Source organism: Heterodontus francisci, chromosome 24, assembly GCF_036365525.1.
Source record: "Heterodontus francisci isolate sHetFra1 chromosome 24, sHetFra1.hap1, whole genome shotgun sequence".
NCBI lineage: Eukaryota > Metazoa > Chordata > Chondrichthyes > Heterodontiformes > Heterodontidae > Heterodontus > Heterodontus francisci.
Genome location: NC_090394.1, coordinates 59321528 through 59344037, shown reverse-complemented (window position 1 = coordinate 59344037; position 22510 = coordinate 59321528). Strand labels below are relative to the sequence as shown.

Sequence of the window (22510 nt, the reverse complement as noted above, 5' to 3'; positions counted from 1 at the left end):
CAAGTTCCAAATCAGAAAAACAATCAGTATCAATACTGTTACAACAGATATTACAGGATCATTGATTTAAATTCTGCTCCTAAGCCACCATGCCCTTTACCCATGCAGCTCATGAATACAAAACTCAGTAGGGGCACTACAATTAGCCTCAGTACTACAGGGTTAGGTGGGGTTAAGATTTTTTTAAAAAATTACTGACCTCACTATCAAATCCCCACTAGAGGCCCCTGCCATGTAGGTGCACAGCAAGGACAAATCAGGAAGATTTGTATCGTCTTCTACAAAATTGCCCAACACCACACACCATTTGGGGTATGATATTGGAGGATGACATTCGAACTGTACTAACAAGGGGTCGTTGCAATATCAAATCAGTAGTTTACTTTGTTTCTTTCAGTAATATAACCCATAACACACGTAAACCAAACACTGTACATACAAGATCAACTTTATTGGGATTAATCCAAAATACAAAGAAAATTCCCTGTATCCAGAAAGTAAAACAATGCAAAAAAAAAAAATTTATTGCAGAGATGTCACACAGCTCTTTATCCCTCCCTCCCTCTAACATTTTTATAACAGCGAGCGCCCCAAATGTTGCAGATTGTTCAAAATAGAGTAAAATACAGCGTGTTGCAAGAACATGTACATTGTGTGGAACGTTATTTACATTAAATTACTGTCATGAGGTTAGCAGGTTCCTCCCGTCTGCTGCTGGAATACATCAATGGTGTCTTCATCTTCCATTTCCAACTGCAAAATGGTGGGGGATAGAAAGTAAAAAAAAAAGGTTATTTTCCTCTAAATTTGTAAAACTAAAGGGCCAACCTTCTAGTGCTGTACTGGTACACCAACGTCCACTGATAAATTTCTCTCCCCTTTGTTGCCAAGTTGGATTTCTCCTTACACACCCGCTCCCATCCCAGTCAAAATGTTCATCTAGGACATGTAAAGTACAACTATCTCATCTAGCTGTATTTGTCAATGATGCCCAATAGCAATTTTAGATTAATTATTTTTCAGCCTTCACATTTGCAGTAATTGACTGCACTACCTGGTATTCCAGTGGAATACCACAAGTCTAATGACTTAGCCCTGCAGCTCATCACTAATGATTCTCCCATCCATCAGCTTCAAAATTCTCCCTCAATTTCTCTTGAGGATAATCAGCTGTGCTAGGATAATTTCAAAAGGCACAACTAGGCCATTCAACTTTTGAAAGCCAGCAATAACCCTAATCTCATTTATAGACCGAGGTGGAGTTGTTCATACCAAGAATAAACACTCAGCCATAGACATTTCTTCAATAAAACATTTTTCAACTGCATCTAGAGCCCTGTGTATTTTCCATGTTGCACTGAACACACCACAATGCTATAGCCAGAGCCCGTAGAATTCTGCAGCAAGCCCAACCAAAATAACCAGCGTAAAAAAGGATTTTGCAGTAAGTCTTTTCTAAATTTCAACACCTCAATGAAAAATTTAAAACCAACGTTTAAATGGTTCTAAACATTGTAGATACAGGAAGTACACCCCCAACCAAAAATGCTGGAAACACAGCTCAGATAGCAAACAAACTAAACTTTTGGGAGTGGATCCTTTGTAAAAAGAAAATTATTGAACAGCATTTAAAGAACAGAACAGGGAAAGGGTGGGGGAACACAGGGAAAGGGTGGGGGAACACGATGGAAAAAAAGGCAACTAAAAATGATTAAGTGGAGAACAGGAGAAGGTTAAATAGAAGGGATATTAGCATGAGACTACAGGACACAATGAGAAATCAAAGAAACAAAGACAAAACACAACATATGAAAACTTAAAAAGCTGGAGTTGAAAAAGATAGGGAAGCATGAAAAAGTGACACACAGCAAGCTCCAGCGGTTCAGGAACCTGATCAAAGAAAAAAACTGGTTAACATCAAGGGCACAGACGACATTAGTGAAGGTTCCCACGCCAATAAAATTCACTGCTTGTAATGCTGTCACCTTCACATTGTGAGGTGGGGGGGGGGGGGCCGAGGGAAGAAAAGAGAACAAATGCAGATTAGATGAGCACTTTATTCTGCCTGGAAGTGCAACCCCAAGTTCCCTGTTGCTTGCTACTTCAATTCCCTGCCCCACTCTGACCTGTTGTCTTTGGATTTCCAAGAAAATGATGCTCAATGCCAGCTTGAAAAATGGAACATATCTTTCTACTATCCACCTTGCTGCATGCTGGTCTCATTATTGACTTTGCAAACCTCAACTCGAGCTGCCACATTCTCTTTGGCAAAACGTGCTGGCAATCTGCGATAGGCATCAGCATTTCCAGGAATTGCATATATTCAAGACCGAGAGACTGATTCTTAAACTATAGGGGAGTCAAGAATTATGGGTAACAGGCAAGAAAGTGGAGTTAAGGCCAAGAGCAGATCAGCAATGACTTTATTGAATTGTGGAGCAGGCTCCAGGAGCGATATGGCCTACTCCTGCTCCTATTTCTTATGTTCTTTTGAGTAATTGTGGGGGGGAAATAGAGTGCGTATGTGCAAGAGAAAGGGGGAGAAACAGATTAGTGAGCAACACAGAAGACTTTAAACTTTCACTGTTTCACTCATTAGAGACAAGAATTTAAAGTTTATTGGTGAACATCAGAGTGAAACATAATTGCTCCAACTGATTCTCTACCACTTGGGCACACTGCTGTTTTCAATCTGTTAAAAGTTACTCACCATTGCCGGTGTATCGGTTTCATTTATTGGCTGCCCATCAAAACGAAACCTGATCTGTCTGATCTGCAAGCCCTGCAGGCAGAAAAATATATTCAGCGTTAAGAATGAGAAATTACAGTAGGCTAGCACTTGGCAATCCATATTCTATGTAGCTATATGTGGTGCAATAAATTAGCATCCTTTCACTTCTGTAACCGGGGCCTGATCCACCCCAGACTGATGGCATGAAACTCTCCCATCTCTACTGGCTGTAAAGTTTTTGGGAGATGAGTTTGGACACTCAGCCAGTTCTAGCAGCTGCAGTCCTCACAGACAAAGGGCCATTTGACCCATGAAAGCACATGTGTCTGTAGTTTTGTAACTCTCCTAGGCTCTCACCTGTTTTGAATTGCCCGAAGTCTATCTCCACCACTTTACTCATTATTTCCAAGCAAAATAGTTCTGGTGTCTGTTCTAAATGTATCCTATAACCTTTGATTTTACTGTCCTACCTTGTTAAAGCAATGTTCAAAATTTACTCATCTAAAACCATTTAATATTTTAATTAAGTCCTCACCTGAACTGCCTTCTCTACACTTGCGATTTCAGGGCTTTTTTTATACAAGAAACAATACGATGGGTTTCTCCAGATATTTTTCCTGATCAATACAAAACCAGATCCCATAGGTAAGCCTATGCTTCCTATGAACCAAGGCCAGGCTTTGTGTGCAAAGTAATGCAGTTTAGCATGGCGATGAACCCATTTATTGTCTTGATTTACACAATTTCCAAAACCCACCAGATGATTAATAAGCTTGTGCCACAAACTTTCCTATTGTGCTAGGTCAAAACAACCACTAACTGGGACATCTGTCAGATTCTTACATTCATGAACACCATTGAAATATAGTCTTGCCTTTGAAAAAAGTCAGTCTGAGAAATACTTTACTCAAAACAATGGACATTAAGCTCCATTACATACACAGAGCCTACCAGTTCACTTGTGATTTTGATAAATTATTTCCATGTTGGGGCTATTTCCATTAAATTATGATACACTTGTCTTTACCAAGGAAGATGCTGCTGCCAAAGTCGTAGTGAGAGTGAAGGTAGTTGAGACATTGGATGGGCTGAAGATTGATAGAGGTATTAGAAAGACTGGATATACTTAAAGTTGATAAGGCACTAGGACCAGATGAGAGGATACTGAGGGAATCAAGGGTGGAAACTGCAGAGGCACTGGCCATAATCTTCCAATCCTCCTTAGATACAGGGGTGGTGCCAAAGGACTGAAGAATTACAAGTGTAACACCCCTGTTCAAAAAAAAGGCGTAAGCATAAACCCAGCAACTACAGACCAGTCAGTTTAACCTTGGTAATGGAAAAGCTTTTAAAATTGATAATCCGGGACAAAATTAACAGTAAATTGGACAAATGTGGATTAATTAAGGCAAGCCAACACAGATTTGTTAAGGGCAAATCGTGTTTAATGAACTTACTCGAGTTTTTATGATAAGGTAACAAGAGGGTTGATGAGGACAACGCGGTTGGATGTGGTCTACATGGACTTCCAAAAGGTGTTTGATAAAGTACCACTTAACAGGCTTGTCAGCAAAGTTGAAGCTCATGGAATAAAAGGGACAGCGGCAGCATGGATACAAAGTTGGCTGAGTGACAGGGAACAGGTGAATGGTTGTTTTTCGGAAGTAAGGTATATAGTGGTCAGTATTAGGACCACTGCTTTTCTTAATCTGTATTAATGACCTAGTCGGATTTGTACAGGGCACAATTTCAAAATTTGCAGATGCAAAATTTAGAGGGGGATAGTGATAGACTTCAAGAGGACACAGGCTGGTGGAATAGGCAGAGACATGTAGCAGACGGAATTTAATGCAGAAAAGTGGGAAATGATTCATTTTGGTAGGAAGAACAAGGAGAGGAAATATAAAATAAAGGATACAATTCTAAAGGGGATGCAGGAGCAGAAGGACCCGGGGGTATACATGTCCTATCATTGAAGGTGGCAAGGAAGGTTGAGAAAGTGGTTAAGGCATATGGGATCCTGGGCTTTATAACAAAAAAGCATAGAGCAGGGGTCGCCAGCCTTTTCCTGAGAGCTATTTCTTATAAAGGAAAAGAACACATTTGCTGACACCAGCACTATGTAGCGCACTATTCATACATGCACAAATGACAAACATCTGTAACGTTTCAGGCAGCTGCCAGTTATAAAGATGGTGCTGCTCGATTTTGCACAAAAGGCAAGCAAACCAAGCCCCCTATAACCACTTCTCTTCGCGCCACATCCCTCCACCCCAGCTTGGACGCACACTCACTGTTCACAACCACTGCACCCGAGCCACACCCCACCCCAACCGTCACTCGCTCTTCCAGTGGCGATGTCAGGATGTTCATGTGCAGAATAATGCTGACAGGATATAGTGAGTGATCGGGAGCATTATGCGAGCTACTCAAAGGGCAACACGAGCTACCAGTAACTCGCGATCCAGGAGTTGGCGACCTCTGGCATGGAGCATAAAAGCAAGGAATTACAATGCACTTTTATAAAATATGGGCTTGGCCTCAACTGAGTATTGTGTCCAATTCTGGGCACCATATTTTATGAAGGATGTGAAGGAATTGGAGAAGGTGCAGAGAAGATTTACGAGAATGGCTCCAGGACGAGACTCTAGTTATGTGGACAGATTGGTGAAGCTGGGGCTGTTCTCCTTGGAAAAGGTTCCAAGATTTGATAGAGGTATTCAAAATCATGAGGGGTCTGGACAGTGTAGAGAGAAACGGCTCCCATTGCTGGAAGGGTGGTGAACCAGAGGACACAGATTTAAGGTGATTGGCAAAAGACCCAGAGGTGACATGAGGAAAAAAACTTTAATGCATCCAGTGGTTAGGATCTGGAATGCACTGCCTCAGTGTGTGGTTGTGGTAGCTTCAAATGTGGTTTTCAAAAGGGAATTGGACAACTATCTGAAGAGAAAATTTGCTGGACTACAGGGAAAGACAGAGAGTCAGACTAGCTGAGTTGCTCTAGGACAACTGGCATGGACACGACAGGCCAAATGGTCTCACTCTGTGCTACAACCACTCTGATTCTGTGACTGTCTATTGGTTTCTAGCATTGAACATAGTCACCTTCCAGCTCCAGTAACTTCCAACTAGTCATGAATGTTATCCTCCACGATAATAGTGCTCGAGCCCTACTTATTCCCTCTGCAACATTCAACATAGTTGATGACACTTTCTTCCTATTCCAAAATCTCTCCTCTGTCCAACTTCCTGGGATACACTCCCATGGATCCATTCTGACCTATCCAAATGCAGCTAGAACAGCTCCAGCAAAATCCTCTCTTTATCCTGCCCAGTCACCTCTGGAGTCACCCAAGAATCCATCTTTGGCATCTCCTGTGTTTCTGAATCAAAGGCACTGATATAAATTAGAAACTGTAGAAGTAACAGAAGTCCCCAGAATATTCCACTCAATATACCTCCCCACCACCCCATACACTTTGACCTCCTCTAACAAGTATGATTTAATTTCTGTTAGCTAATATCTTATCCATTCCAAGACATTCCTGAATCCACAGCTTTGGGCTTACAATTACAATACAATTCACATGCAGAATTTTACACCTAGACTCCAGAAGGGCCCACACACATCACTGCTTTCCACAATCCACTTGGGTTGTCACCTACTCAGAAGAGTGTTACGACCGAGGTGGGAGGAGTGCATTTGTCTTTTCTAGTTCCACTTCCCCATAGGTCACAACATATATTTAAATGTTTACCCGGTTACCGATACAGCCAATCATGAGTAAAGAAACTGTGTCAATTTTGCTATCAAAGCTGATCCTTTCAAAGTAAATGAGGTGTAAAAGTGTTCTTATTTTGGCCCTACAATGTAACTCAACACTAACCTCACTTTGGGAGTGTGTTCTACTAAATTATCAGTGCTCTTGTGCTGAAGAAAAAATAAAATTGTTACGTGTATGATTTTTAAAAACTGATCATATTTATATAGTACGATCTTGCAGCTTGCAGAAATGCCCCAAGTGATTCATAAAATGAACTGTTTAAATTCAGTAGGGCACAATGCCCCACAAACAGGCAGGCAGTTGAGTGTCCATTTAATTGTGTTTTTCTTTTGCTAAACATTTTTATGGAATCTCTAATACCCACTGAACAAGCATATTGTTAAATTGGTTTAATATGTCATCTGAAGAACGGGGACTCTGATGTAGCACAGCCTCTGGGCCTATGTTGTACGTTCAAGTCATGGAGTAGATTTGAACCCAGAACTTTCTTAACTGGAGGTGAAAGTTACCAGTTGGACCAAGCTAAAACCTGTGCCTGAATGCTTGAAGCATTCAAAATGAGTGCTTGAGTTGGAATGTTGCAAATATTAGAAAAGCTTAGTTGACTTCAAAAGGTGGATATGTATTCATTATAAGATACAGAATGCTTACCAAAGGAGGGGGGGGCTCAAAATGTTGATAACTTGGAAGGGAGAGCGCTGGATTGATAACCTGGGATCTAAAATTGCACTGTAGAGCATGCACAGGATCTGGCTAACGACCGGGATCTATTACAGGCCACTAGGGTTCAATAAAACAGATGTAATTAACGAAGAGGGCGAGAGAATCCAGGGTGGCTTCAATCAACTTAACATTAACTGTGAATACTCAAAAGCAACTAGTCAACATAGTATGTGGTTGCTTTTCTAATCACACATGGAATCCAGGCAAAATAGATCTTGACCTGATTCATAACAGCATTTATAGTTTGGGGAGTTGGGAATACGTGACCAGAACATGATTCAATTTGAGATAATTGAGAAATCAGTAATAGCAATTACAGACAAAAGTATGATTTTAAAAAGGACAAATTGCAAAGGAATGGGCAAGACATTAACTGGACCTATTCCTGAAGATGTCTCCATGAGAAATTAAATGTCTTTTCTTTCTTGGGATGTGAGTGTCGCTGGCAAGGTCAGCATTTGTTGCCCATCCCTAATGCCCTTGACCTGAGTGGTTTGCTGGCCCATTTCAGAGGGCAGTTAAGGGCTGTGGTCCTGGAGTCACACGTAGGCCAGACCAGGTAAGGACAGAATTCCTTCCCTAAAAGTACATTAAAATATGTTACGACCGAGGTGGAAAGAGTACACTATCTCTAGTTCCACTTCTCCACAGGTCACAACATGTATTTAAATGTTTACCCAGTTACCGATGTGGCCAATCATATATTCTACTCTTTTTCCCAGAATAAAATACACCAACCAGGTTTCTTAAACAACAAAATTATCAGAACTGGATAAATCTTGTTTTTTTTAATGAAAAGATGCAAAACATTAACAGTTTGAAATATGAATGTAAATAGATATTCTCTTCTAGATACCCAACACACACACACGCAAACACACTGGTTAGATTAAAAAACAGAATTTTTTTCTGCAGAGTTCTTTTACAAAAAAGACAAAAAAAATACTTTGGCCAAATACTTGTTAATTCTTGAAGAGAAAGGATAGGATATGTTGTGACCCAAGTGGCATACAGCCTGGTGTCCGAGTACACACAGACAAGTCACTGGGATCTTCCCTGGAGCAGTTTTTTTTTAGGTGGTGTCGAGAATTAATCTGGCAGGGTTTCCAGGAGTTTGTCTGGAGAAATGTGTCATCAGGAGTTTTAGCTATCACACACTGGATTTTTATTTTGCAGGGTTTCTCAAAGAGGTGGAGAAAGATGAGCTGTATGTTTCTTTCAGCAGGCTACAAACCCAACTGACATTTAAAATAGCCCACTCCCCATCCAGAAAGTCAAAACCTCCTGACCGCTATAAATCTCGACACGTCACTTCTCTGTAAACATCTCCCAAGTCACCAAGGCTTCTTTTGTTTACTTAGCTTAAGGCAAGTGACATCCAGTAAAGGTTTGTTTTCAAACAATACCTTGTGTCTTCCCAGTGACCCTTGTAGAAAAAAAACCCATCTATGGAATCTTTCAGTTTTCCAAATGAACCAATGTCCACAATCTTTATCACAAGTCCTCAAAACATCATAAGAACGGAGCACCTTCATAACAAATAATATTGAACATGCGGGATAAATGTGCCCAAGAAACTAGTAAACAAAACATCCATGTAACTAATGAAAGGAAATTAAAAGTAGATAAGAAACATAGGAAGAGAGACAGTCTGAACATTAGGAGATGTACACGTCTCACAATATAACGCTTGAGGTGCCAAATGGTTCCAAAAATGAGCATAGTTACAGAAGCCAAACAATAAAGATTCCTACAAGTATAACACCAAGAGCACTTGGAGAAAAATAATTAGAAAAGTAAAGACTCCAAATACAAAATACTGTAAATAAAAATGCACAGTAAAGGTAAGAAATAACATTTTCTATTTTTTATTCTTTTACAGTGCATCGCATATCCTATAGGGTTGAGGTAACATACATACAAATTAGGAGTAGGCCATTTGGCTCCTCACGTGGCTGAGACTCCCTGAGAGGACAAAGTCAGAAAATTACCCTAAAAAGTTTATATTTCATTTATCCTTGGGATTGCCTGATCAGAGGTCTTCTTGCTTCCAAACAAACATATGAATTAGGAGGAGCAGGCTATTCGGCCCCTCGAGCCTGCTCCACCATTTGACAAGATCATGGCTGATCTGAATGTGGCCTCAACTCCACTTTCCTGTCTGCCCTCATAACACTTGACTCCCTTGTCTATCAAGAATCTAACTCAGCCTTGAATATATTCAATGACCCAGCCTCTACTCTGAGAAAGTGAATTCCACAGACTAACAACCCTCAGAGAAAATTTCTCATCTGTCTTCAATGGGAGACCCCTTATTTTTAAACTGTGTTCCCTAGTTTTAGAATCGCCATTAGTGGAAACTTCCTTCCAACAACCACCCTGAACCCCTCAGGATCTTTTATGTTTCAATAAGATCACCTCTCATTCTTCTAAACTCCAATGGGTATAGGCCCAACCTGTTCAACCTTTCCTTATAAGATAGCCCCTTCATCCGGAATCATTCGAGTGAACCTTCTCTGAACAACTAATGCAATTTTATCCTTTAAGTAAGGAGATCAAAACTGTACACAGTACTCCAGATGTGGTCTCACCAAGGCCCTGTACAGCCGTAGCAAAACTTCCCTACTTTTATGTTCTATTCCCCTTGCAATAAAGGCCAACATTCTATTTGCCTTCCTAATCACTTGCTGTACCTGTATACTAATGTTTTGTGATTCTTGTACAAGGCCACCCAGATCCCTCGGTACCGCAGATTTCTGCAATCTCTCTCCATTTAAATATTTTGGTTTTCTATTCTCCCTGCCAAAGTGGACAAGTTCACATTTTCCCACATTATACTCCATCTGCCAAATTTGTGCCCACTCACTTAACCTATCTATATCTCTTTGTAGACTCTTTACCTCTTGACAACTTACCTTCCTACCTACCTTTGCATCATCAGCAAATTTAGCTACCATACAGTCAGTCCCTTCATCCGGATGTAGGTTGTAATTGGTTGAGGCTCCAGCACTGAATCCTGTGGCACTCGACTAGTCACAAGCTGCCAGCCTGAAAATTACCCATTTATCCCTACTCTGCTTCCTGTTAGCTAACCAATCCTTTACCCATGCTAATGTTACCCACTACACTGTGGTAACCTTTGATGTGGCACCTTATTGAGAGTGTAGCATTTTCCCTATTACACGTTAGGCTAACTGGCCTATAGCTTCCTGCTTTCTGTCTCCCTACTTTCTTGAATAGAGATGTTGCATTAGGTTTTTCCAATCTGCTGGGAACTTTTCAGACTCTAAGGGATTTTGGAAGATGACAACTAATGCATCTACTATGTCTATAGCCACTTTCTCCCCTTTTAAGTCATTCTTTTCTGGTTTTTAAATCTGTCCAATCTTCTGATCTGCCATTAATCTTTGCAGAATTGTACGCTTTTCTTTCAATTTGATGCGATCTTTAACTTCCTTAGTTAGCCACGGATGGTACATCCTTCTCCTAGAGTCTCTCACTGGGATATATCTTTGTTGAGAGTTATGAAATAGCTCCTTAAATCTCTGCCACTGCTTCTCTACTGTCCTATCTTTTAACCTAATTTTCCAGTTCATTTTAGCCAACTCTGTCTTCATACCCTTGTAATTGCCTTTACTTAAGTTTAAAACACTAGTCTTAGATCCACACTTCTCACTCTCAAACTGAATGTGAAATTCATGATGTTATGATCACTGTTGCCTAGAGGATCCTCTACTATGAGGTCATTAATTAATCCCGTCTCATTGCATATTACCAGGTCTAGAATGGCCTGCTCCCTGGTTGGCACTAGAACATCTGCTCGAGAAATTGTCCTGAATACACTCAACTCATTTTCCAGGCTACCTTTACCAATCTGATTTGTCCAATCTATATGTAGATTATTACCATGATTATTACAGTACCTTTCTTATAAGCCCCCATTATTTCTTCCTGTATACTCTGTCCTACAGTGTAGCTACTGTTAGGGACCTATAAACTACTCCCACAAGTGATTCTTTCCTTTGCTATTCCTCATCTCTACACAAGCTGACTCTATATTCTGATCTTTTGAACTAAGGTCATTGCTCACTCTGTACTGTCACCCTCAATTAACAAAGCTACCCCACCACCTTTTCTAGCTTCCTGTCCTTCCGAAAGGTCAAAAAGCCTTGAATATTCAGGTCCCAGCCATGGTCACCTTGCAAACATATCTCTGTAATGGCCGTCAGGTCATTCATATTTATTTCTATTTGTGCTAACAATTTATCTGTTTTGTTACGAATGCTGCAAGCATTCAGTTCTGTCTTTTTACCATCTTTGCAAACTCCAGCCTTATCTGTTGGTGCACGTTTAAGCTTGTACTTTCTGTCCCTTCCTGCCACACTCTGGTTATTACCCAGGTCACTACCCTACACAAAGCCTTGTCCTTATCCTTCAATTTACCACTTCTCCCCCCTTTTGATCCACACCACCCCCCCCCCCCCACCCCCCACACTATTTAGTTTAAAGCCTTCTCTACTGCCCTAGTTATATGACTCGCCAGAACACTGATCCCAGCATGGTTCAAGTGAAGACCATCCCAACAGTACAGCTCCCACGCTCCCCAGTACAGGTGCCAGTGCCCCATGAATCGAAATCCATTTCTGCCACACATTTAACTCTAATCTTATTTAGTTTAGGTTAGTTTAGAGATACAGCACTGAAACGGGCCCTTCGGCCCACCGAGTCTGTGCCAACCATCAACTACCCATTTATACTAATCCTACACTAATTCCATATTCCTACCACATCCCCACCTGTCCCTATATTTCCCTACCACCTACCTATACTAGGGGCAATTTATAATGGCCAATTTACCTACCCTACACCAATTTGCTTGTTAAGTGTAGCACATGCGGACAAGTTAAAGATCAAGATAAATGTTGTGGGAATAATGGTATTTATGTTGCGATCAATTGAAGCTGCTATTATCAATAGAATCAGGAAAGGGGAATGCACGTGCTTAGGAAGACAAATTAGATCCAGACAATGGCATGCCAATTAACGTCTACACCAGACAGAGTAATAGAAATAATTCTAACTGATGGCTGGAAATAGGGAATGTGCCTTTAGAAGGGAAGATGGTGGCTGATAAACCTCCAAGGCTTGAAGGACAACACAGTTCCTTTGAATTAGTTAATATACTGTCAGACCACATTTGATTTGATTTACACATGAAAGACTTCTAATTAAGCAAAAAGCCTTAGAAATCTAAGGTAGAGTATAGGACTAGATAAATTGGGTAAAGATTGGAAGAGAGATTAGTGACAAGATGCTTTGTTGAACTGGGGAAGCTATTGAGTTGAGTACCACAGGGGTGAGTGGTTACAACTAATGTAAATTAAATATATGTAAGTGGATTCTGAAACAAATTGGAGAACACAGTAAAACTGAGGATAAAAGCAAAATACTGCGGATGCTGGAAATCTGAAATAAAAACAAGAAATGCTGGAACCACTCAGCAGGTCTGGCAGCATCTGTGGAAAGAGAAGCAGAGTTAACGTTTCGGGTCAGTGACCGATGAAGGGTCAGTGACCCGAAACGTTAACTCTGCTTCTCTTTCCACAGATGCAGTAAAACTGAGGATGTAGCTATGGGTTTGTATTATCCAAATGGCTGTACAGAAGGTAAATTGTTTAATTTAACGATAGCTAATGCAAAGTGTCAGAAATCAGACAAAATAAGGTGCAACATTAGTACAACAGAATTAGCAAAGTGACTCAAAGGGACCTGGGAGCAGTAATGATGTGGCAACATTTCGATAGTATAGTGAAGCAATTGATATTTGTAATTAGAAAATGCTAGGATATATAGCCAGAACAATGGAATGCATCCTCAGGTCATACCATATGTTTTTGCTCAAGATAAAGGTGAATAGCAAGCATTGGAGAAGGTACATGTACATTTAAAAGTATTTCATCAAGATTCAGAAATAGACTTGAATGCTGATCTGAGTAATAATCTAGTAAGCACATATTATGGGTTCAGACGTGAAGATTTTGTCTGACCAACATTCTTGACTCTTGTTACAAAAGTGCTTCTATATTTTTTAAGTACATGTTTTTGAAGACTTATATTTAAATTGTGGAAATGGATTTGTGGAGAAGGCTGAAGATTTCATAGAAGCTGGACTTTGCTTTGTTGTTGACAGTTCTTTGAAAGGACACAGATGCTTTTTAAAAACAGCCTTGCTGTAAGTCATGTGCTTTAAGCAATAAACAGAAACCTTGGTGACCTGGGGAAGATGTTTAGAGAAGTGACAGGTCAAGATTTATAGGGGTTACGAGGCTTAACTCGAGATATTGTTTTTGGTTTTGCTTTGGACAGTGTGTTGGGGTGTAAACTATTTTGAAGACATTGGAGAAAATCAGCCAAGAGAGTAGTCACCATCAGCTCACCCTCTTCCGTCTGAGAACTTCCAGAGAATCAAGTGTAAGAAATAGCGAAAACGATGCTGCATTTCTCCTGAAAAGCCTGCCAGAAACTCCTGATGCCACATTTCTCCCGGAAAGCCTGTCAAACTCATCCTCAACGTCACCCGAAAAGAACTGCTCTAGAAAGATACCCTCGACAGCCGTATATGCGCATTTGGGATGCCAGACCAAAAAAGGGGCAACTGACATCCTTCCATATCTTTTTTCTCTTCAAGAATTAGTACGTATTTGGACAAAGTATTCTTTTTGTCTTTTTTTTTTAAACAAACCTCTGCAGAGAGAATAGCTACTTTTTTCAGGGTGTGTGTGTTCAGGGAATTTAAAAAGGGAACTATCATATTTCAATCAGTGTGTTAATGCTTTGCTTCCTTACTGGATACCTCATTTACTTTGAAAGGATCAGCTCTGATAGTAAAGAAATTCTGTCAATTTTGCTAATTCCTTTACTCAGAGGTTGGTGAATCTTTGGAATTGTATACCCCAGAGGGTAGTGGAAGCTCAATCATTGAACACATTCAAGACAGAAATCAATAAACTTCTGGATACTAATGACATCAAGGGACAGTGGGGAAAAATGGCATAGAAGAATATCAGCCATGATCTGTCTGAACGGCAAAGGAGGCTCAACAGGCCAAATGGTCTACTTCTGCGCCTATTTCCTACGTTCTAGAAGCAACCCAGTAAGCCAGTGCCAGAGGCATCAAGACTTGTCTTGAAAAGCATTTTTCTGGTGCACTCAACATTGAATGTAGTCATGCTATGGTGGACAATTAGTTTGAGTCACTTTCTGGCTACAGGCAGGCTAATTTCTCAATCTACCCATATGGACCAACAAAGCACTTTCATTGCTTGCCTATACATTATTATAGAAGATCCCAACAGACTGGCAGAAATAGAGGAGTTTTTCAAAAAGAACCCAAAGCACAAAAAAAAAGGGTACTTGGTGAAACACCAGGATTTCAATAGGTAAATGTACCATCTAGTACAGTCCAGAGCCTTACACAACCACAGTGGACCAAAAGTTCAATTGCTATTGCATGCATTTATCAGATCTTAGCTAGGACCATAATAACGGAACTGGTTCCGAAGAAGGGTGACTGACCCAAAACGTTAACTCTGCTTCTCTCTCCACAGATGCTGCCAGACCTGCTGAGTATTTCCAGCATTTCTTGTTATTATTTCAGATTTCCAGCATCCGCAGTATTTTGCTTTTATCTCAGCTAGGACCGTGTCTTTTCATAGTTAAGCACAAGTCATTTTTTTTTTTTTACTATTTGAGGAGCTAGCTAAGCTTAATAACTACTGCATAAATATGTTTTTACTACTATTATTTACTTCATCTAATGTTATTTAATTTTATTTGGCTGTTAAAGCCCAAGTTGTAGTGTAACTCTGCTACCATAAATTTACTTAAGATATCCAAGCAAGTGAAAACATTCTGGAACTTAGGGAGCTAGGACATACCTACAAAACACTGCAGCCAAAAACTTCTGGAATAAAAAAAAACCCAGAAAACATAAGTGGTTTCTGTAGCAGCCAAAATCAACTTTTAAACAATCGCATGTGTTTGAAGCTACCCCTTCCAATATTTTAATGGAAAATAATTTACATTGGAGTCCAAAATTAAAAACAGACAGTCCTGTCCCCTTCCAAATATAAGCCCATTATTTACATTGAACACTGCTGCCAACTTCTTACAAGACAATAGCAAACGCAATGAATGGGAGATCATCTCAAATAATTTCTTTTAATACGATTTAAATGAACGTGCCTTGGATGGTCCTTATTGTTAGCTCTGAAGCTGATGAGCAGAGTGGCAATTAAGTACCCATCCCCAGGGGGTGGTGGTGGGGTGGGGTTGGGAACATTGAAAGGAAAAATTACATCACTTTGGTCTTAAATCAAAGCAGAAAATGCTGCAAATAGGCAGCATCTGTGAAGAGAGAAACAGAGCTAACATTTCTGATCGATGATCTTTCATCAGAACTGTTCAGCAGTTCTGATGAAAGGTCATTGACCTGAAATGTTAGCTCTGTTTCTCTCACCACAGATGCTGCATGACATGCTCAGCCTTTCCAACATTTTCTCTCTATTTCAGATTTCCAGCATCCGCCGTATTTTGCTTTTGTGGCACTTTGGTCTTAGCCTGTTTCACAACAATCGGTACAAAATTCAAAGAGCAGCTTGACAGCTCACCAAAGGTACTGTGTGACAGTATAAGAAACTGAAAACATTTATTTAGAGATATACAATATTTCAAGTTGCTATTTTGGATAAGTACTGACAAGCTATTAGCACTAGCTGGGCTGTTGGAACAACTACATAACTCCAAAGATTTACTGACCATACTCGCATTCCAACATATTAGGACTAACCTGTCGCTCACAGTACGCTTTCATCAGTTTGCTCAGTGGTGTTTGCTTCTTTATCTTGAACTGAACGACTGAACCATCTTGTCCAGCCACTTTCAGGTTAATATGATCATTCCTGTGGTCATTCCCCTCGCTTTTAACGTTTTCCTAAAGTCAGGATAAAGAACACATTAAAATGAATATCCAGAACTATCCAGACAAGCTACATATAAATTGCTCAAATACAAGGGGTTTGTGAGAAAAGCCAGGATTTCAAAAGAATCATGGAACTATACATTGGTCTTTGGACAAATTCCTGTCCAAAAGTTATATGCATTGTTTTAAATAGCTTCTCCTTCCAGTCTTTTTTCCTGCCAGATTAAATGGCCCATTTGATCCAATTGATCCATTTTCATATGTAGTTGCCCCTGATTAAGAAAACACTACAATTCCCGATAATGTTCCCTGCCAACTTTACCAACACCTTTAAAGATTCTAAAGGCTTCAACTGGGTGAATTCACATTGAACAACTTGCATTTATACAGTGCCTTTAATGCAGTAAAACATCCCAAGGCACTGCACAGGAGCGTTATCAAACAAAATTTGACACCAAGCCACATAAGGGGATATCAAGGCAGAAGACCAAAACCTTGGTTAAAGAAGTAGGTGTTAAGGAGCGTCTTTAAGCAGGAAAGAGAGGTAAGTGAGACAGAGGCGTTTAGAAAGGGAATTCTAGAGTTTAAGGAAGTGAAGGAAGGCTCCCAATGGTGGAACGATGTGCAAGGGACAAAAATTGGAGAAGCGCAGATATGTCAAAACACTGTAGGAAGTCACCAAGATAGGGAGGGGGCAAGACCCTGAAGGGATCTGAAAACAAGGATGAAAATTTTAAAATCGAGGTAATGCTTAACTGGGAGCCACTATATATGTCAGTGAGTGCAGGGTTGATGGGTGAATAAAGTGATGAGAGTTAGGAAATGGGCAGCGGAGTTTTGGATGAGCTTAAGTTTTATATAGGGTGGAAGATGGGAGGCTGGCCAGGAGTGCATTGGGATTGTGAAGTCTAGAGGTAACAAAGGCATGGATAAGGGTTTCAGCAGATGAGCTAAAGCATGAATGGAGTCAGGCAATGTTATGGAGGTGGAAACTAGCAGTCTTAGTGATGGTGTGAAAACATGGTTGGAAGCTCACCTTGGAGGCAAATGTGGCAGCAAGATTGCAAACAGTCTGGTTCAACCTCACTGTTGCCAGGGACAGGAATGGAGTCAGTGGCTAGGGCATGGAGCTTTGGCAGGGCCAAAGGCAATGGCTTCAGTCTTCCCAATATTTAGTTGGAGGAAATTTTTGCTCATCCAGTACTGAAGTCGGATACACAATCTGATAATTTAGAGACAGTGGTGGGATCGAAAGTTGCTGGCGAGTTAGAGCTGCATGTCATCAGTCTACATACGGAACCAGACATCGTGTTTTCAGATGTCGTTGTTGCCAGGCAGCGGAGATAAGAAATAGGAGGGGGGTCAAGAATAGATCCTTGAAGGACGCCAGAGGTAATGGTGCAACCCCACATGACAAGGTATTAAAATCAATGGGACCTGTGGAACCATACTATTGCATGAGAGGACATAGATAATAAATGATTAATTTGTCAAAATCCTTTCATCTCTTCTGAAGGTCCATACATGATGCGCTGAAGTGTCAATGATGGATAAAAGTCTAAACCTGGAGAAACTCAGTGGAGAATGAAATACCCAACTCCATTTCTCATCCAAAAACAAGATACTGTGGATGCTGCCTATTCTGTTGAGTATTTCCTGCATTTTCTGTTTTTATTCCATTTCTCACTACTTCTGTTGCTTTACTTTGTTAGTTTCAGCAATACATCTTATCTGTTACCAAGCCTGTTTCATTTCACAAAAAGCTCAAGTCTCATCTTTGCAATATTGCCTGCTTGTGCCCCCACCCTTATAATTATCCGGGCTCAATACCGCCAATGCCCTCCAAAACTCCACTGCATGCTTCTTGTCCCAGCATTAAGCTATGCACTGCTGCCTTACTCAACTCTGTCCCCCAATCAAATTTAAAATCCTTGTCTTTATCTTCAAATCTCCATACTATCAGTACAACCACCTCAGACTGACTCATTGTACAGTTACTACCCCACCCACCCAAACCCAACACTCCACTATTGGTGGCAGAGCCTTAAACTACTTCAGACTTACTCTTTGGAAGTTCCTCTCTAATCCTCTATGTCTCTCCCATCATCCTTCAAAGCTATCTTTGACCAAACCTCTGGTTACGTCTCCCATAAAAGGATCTACATCTGCTATTTTTATCTCCTCTGCTTAGTGCTTTCGATGTTTTTCAGCATTTATGTAGTTCCTTCACTGTAAATTCTTTTGTGGCAGTGTTTGGAATATTACTTAAATTAACTGCTTCCTTTTGGCAGCAATTATGTCAAGCACATATGAAAGGCAATTCTGTTTGCTGCCAGGCAGCTTGAAATTGGAATCCCAACAGAAGTCTGTGCCTTTTCCTTCACATGTCTGCCTACAGAAACTGACATCATTACTCATGAAAGTGAAAACATTTCCCATTCCCAATGGAACAGAAATTGGTTATATTTTTTATTTTCTTGAAAAGTGGCACAAGAGCTTATTTTGACTAAACCAATAAGGACCACACTGAGGCTCTGTCATCCGGCAAGAAACAGCACAAGTGCCCCTTTAAGGGCAGCAGTAACACACAAATACCTATATATATATATATATATTGTCTAATCAAACTAATATACTTAAATAACGCAACAAAAAACAAAGTACCAACCAGTTAAATGGCCATATTACTAGTGCCTAGAAGACAATACCCTGCAGTGCACACTAGGCATGGAAGGAAATTTTTAAGGATTTTAGCTTGCAGTGCTTATTTAATAGAACAAGGCTTTGAATCTAGTCCAAATTGAAAATTCACACTTGGAGTACATGATGTTCCGAGATTCGGCTTAAGTCATATTATTGAAATACAGATCTCAATGGTTTATGCCCCAACAACCATCAAGTTGAAGATTATGAACAACAGCACTGCAGTACAAGATTACTGAGCTTCAGTATAATGTAATACATCAAGCAGTTACAAGCACTACATTTTTGGCAGCAGTTTATGATACAATTTGTATGTCCAGCATAAGCTACACTGAGGACATGCGCTTTGAGGCAAAAAAGGAATCTATATTGCTGCAGGTGTATAATTTTCCCTAGAGATACCATTATCCACTGCTGGCTTGTATAATGGGAAAGCAGGGCTTAGTGTTGAGACAAGCAGCAGAGGAGTTTTTAGAGGTTTGGAGATGGAGGGCATGGGAGGAATTGAGACCAGAGATCATGAAAATATGGATGGGAGTAAGATAGGGGAACAGCAAGCAATGCTGCCATAGTAAAATAATGAGCTTGGTGAAAATTCCAGGTTTAGTGACAATTGTTTGAACAAGTAATTTAGAATAAACACAGAAAACGCTGGAAACACTCAGAACCAGCAGCATCCGTGGAGAGAGAAACAGGAGGCATTTGATAAGGTCACATAAAAGGTTACGACGGAAAATAAAAGCTCATGGTGTTTGGGATAACATATTGGCATGGATAGAAGATTGGATAGCGAACAGGAAACAGAGTAGGCATAAATGGATCATTTTCTGGTTGGCAAGGCGTTACCAGTAGTGTGCCACAGGGATCAGTGCGGGGGCCTTAACTTTTTACAATGTATATAAATGACTTGGATGCTAAATTTTCTGATGATACAAAGATGGGTAGGAAAGCAAGTTGTGAAGAGTAAGAGGTGATTTGATTGAAACAAAATCCTGAGGGGTCTTGACAGGGTGGACATGGAAAGGATGTTTCCTCTTGTGGGAGAATCTAGAACTAGGGGGTCACTGTTTCAAAATAAGGGTTTGTCCATTTAATAAAGAGTTGAGACATTTTTTCTGAAGGTGGTGAGTTTTTGGAACACTCTTCCTCAAAAAGGCAGTGGAAGCAGTCTTTGAATATTTTTAAGGTAGAGGTTGATAGATTCTTAATAAGCAAGGGGGTGAAAAGGTTATCGGGGGTAGGAAGGAATGCAGAGTTGAGGTTATAACCAAACCAGCCATGATATTGCTGAATTGCAGAGCAGGTTCGAGGAGCCAACTGACCTACTCCTGCTCCTAATTTGCATGCATGTTAAACAGAGTAAATGTTTCAATCTATGACCTGAAGATCTCTCAAGATGTTGCCTCGCCTGAATACTTCCATCATTTTCTGCTTTTATTGCAGATTTGGAGTATTTTGATTTTGTATAAGAAACCTTGCATTACTTGCTCTTAGTGCCAAATACAGGAGATTCCCTTTAAAAAAAATCTGAAAATAATTTCAAATACTTGTTTGCCAACAGAAGTATCACACTAACTGGCCGTTTTTATCTGCTAAATGCAGTGAATGAAATGTTGATTGTGAAGAATGTGAAAACATTACAGATGCAAGATGAGCATGTGACATAACAGTCGGGAAAATACAGACAACCTTTAAGATGCAAGGACATTTTATCCAAGTGAAAAGGTTCCCATTCAAAAACCTTTACACTATTAACTTCTACATGACAAAACTGTTCTAAAAGAATTCCCTGCATGCAGACACTACTCCAACAAAAAGTTAACCTGCTTACGTACAAGAACTTAAATACAGTTGCGATTTAAAATCCATATTTTACAGAATACAGGCTTCTTCCATAAGGGCTGGTCTGGAACGTAGCCTCATACACAAAGCTGTTGAGACTTCCCAGGCATGTGGAAAACTTAAAAAAAAGTCTTCGACTAGAAAAAATAACTGCAAGCGCTAAAAGTTTATACATTCAGCAAACAATGCCTTTAATCGTAACTCAGAATTGAATAAAATGTTCTAACTATACTCTGGAGTGAACAACCCCATTCAAGCAGCTAACATCATTTTCTGAATTGATGCCTGTACCGAAGTGAAATCTAATTGTCGGCATCTCTAATGATGCGACATCCAAACATAGGAATAAATCAAAAAGATGTCGACAAAAAGCATTAATGGCCGTACGGTGTCGGGTTTTCCGTGCAACGATCGGTAAGATGCTTATTTGACTACAATCACGGTGTTTAAAATGTATGCACATTATTTATTATAGGCTCAACGCCACTAACCAGAAGACACTGGCAGCCGGAAGTGGCTACAACCTCAGCCCGAAGAATTTTAATGCAGCGACTCTAAGAAACGAGACTGGACCCCTTTCCCCAACATCACTCCAGAGAACGGGAAAGGGCAGCTCACACCTTCAACAACAGGGTGGGTGAACAGCGGACACTAAATTCGCCTACTCCCTTATGCAGGCCTCAGATTTACACGGTAGGCCTGACCCGGCCTAAACAGCCTCCTGGCCCTCTCAGGCCACACCAGGTAACGAGGCCCATCAGTCACAACCGACATCACCCAAATTACCCCAGACCTTGCCCGCCTGACCCCCTCATCCCTCACCCCCTTGGCTTTATCCTCGGCCATTTCACGGCTGCGATCTGACTCGGGGTTTTTTTATGGCGGGCTCGCCTTTCGCTTCCGCTCCTTGTCTCCGGCTCGCGGCCTCCTCGTGTCCCCGCGCGCGCTCAGACACCGCAGCTCCTAGCCCGCTCGCGTATTGGTCCACAGTCCGGTCACGTGCGTGAAAACCCATAAAGGGTCACGTGGCTGTGTCGCACAATTCTTACAGACACCGTCTCTCCCCTCCCCCAGCTCCGGGGTCACGTGTTCCCTGGGCCGTAATCACGTGCCCATTCTTTGGCGCCGGAGTGCTTTTCCGAAGAAAAAAATGCTCCTGGGAGTGAAGATGTGGAGAGAGGGTAGGGGAGATGTGGAGGGGTGGGGAGATGTGGAGGGAGAGGTGGGGGGTGGGGAGACGTGGAGGGAAGGGAGGGGGGGTGAAGACGTGGAGGGAAGGGAAGGGAGGGAGGGGGGGGGGTGAAGACGTGGAGGGAAGGGAGGGGGGGTGAAGACGTGGAGGGAAGGGAGGGGGGGTGAAGACGTGGAGGGAAGGGAGGGGGGGTGAAGACGTGGAAGGGAGGGGGGGTGAAGACGTGGAGGGAAGGGAGGGGGGGTGAAGACGTGGAGGGAAGGGAGGGGGGGTGAAGACGTGGAAGGGAGGGGGGGTGAAGACGTGGAAGGGAGGGGGGGTGAAGACGTGGAGGGAAGGGAGGGGGGGTGAAGACGGGGGGGGGTGAAGACGTGGAGGGAAGGGAGGGGGGGGTGAAGACGTGGAGGGAAGGGAGGGGGGGGTGAAGACGTGGAGGGAAGGGAGGGGGGGTGAAGACGTGGAGGGAAGGGAGGGGGGGGTGAAGACGTGGAGGGAAGGCAGGGGGGGTGAAGACGTGGAGGGAAGGCAGGGGGGTGAAGACGTGGAGGGAA

The 22510-nt window shown here is 41.4% G+C and overlaps 1 protein-coding gene across 1 annotated transcript; it reads right to left on the bottom strand.

Moving 5' to 3' along the window:
• Positions 1-430: 430 nt before the first annotated feature.
• Positions 431-21756, bottom strand: LOC137383440 (small ubiquitin-related modifier 3-like). Its single transcript, XM_068056311.1, has 4 exons — positions 21590-21756; positions 16091-16234; positions 2711-2782; positions 431-753 (listed from the first exon to the last, which is right to left on the bottom strand). Exons 1-4 carry the CDS (start codon positions 21611-21613, stop codon positions 691-693), a joined length of 303 nt encoding a protein of 100 aa, XP_067912412.1. The 5' UTR covers positions 21614-21756; the 3' UTR covers positions 431-690.
• Positions 21757-22510: the final 754 nt, after the last annotated feature.

Bases quoted from the DNA above. Each gene is read 5' to 3' on its own strand.
- LOC137383440 (XM_068056311.1), bottom strand. From the start codon at position 21,613: ATGGCCGAGGATAAAGCCAAGGGG. The intron at 16,235-21,589 runs GTGAGGGATGAG...TCCTGACTTTAG, and splicing joins CCGAGGATAAAGCCAAGGGG to GAAAACGTTAAAAGCGAGGG. The intron at 754-2,710 runs GTGAGTAACTTT...ACCATTTTGCAG, and splicing joins AAACCGATACACCGGCAATG to TTGGAAATGGAAGATGAAGA.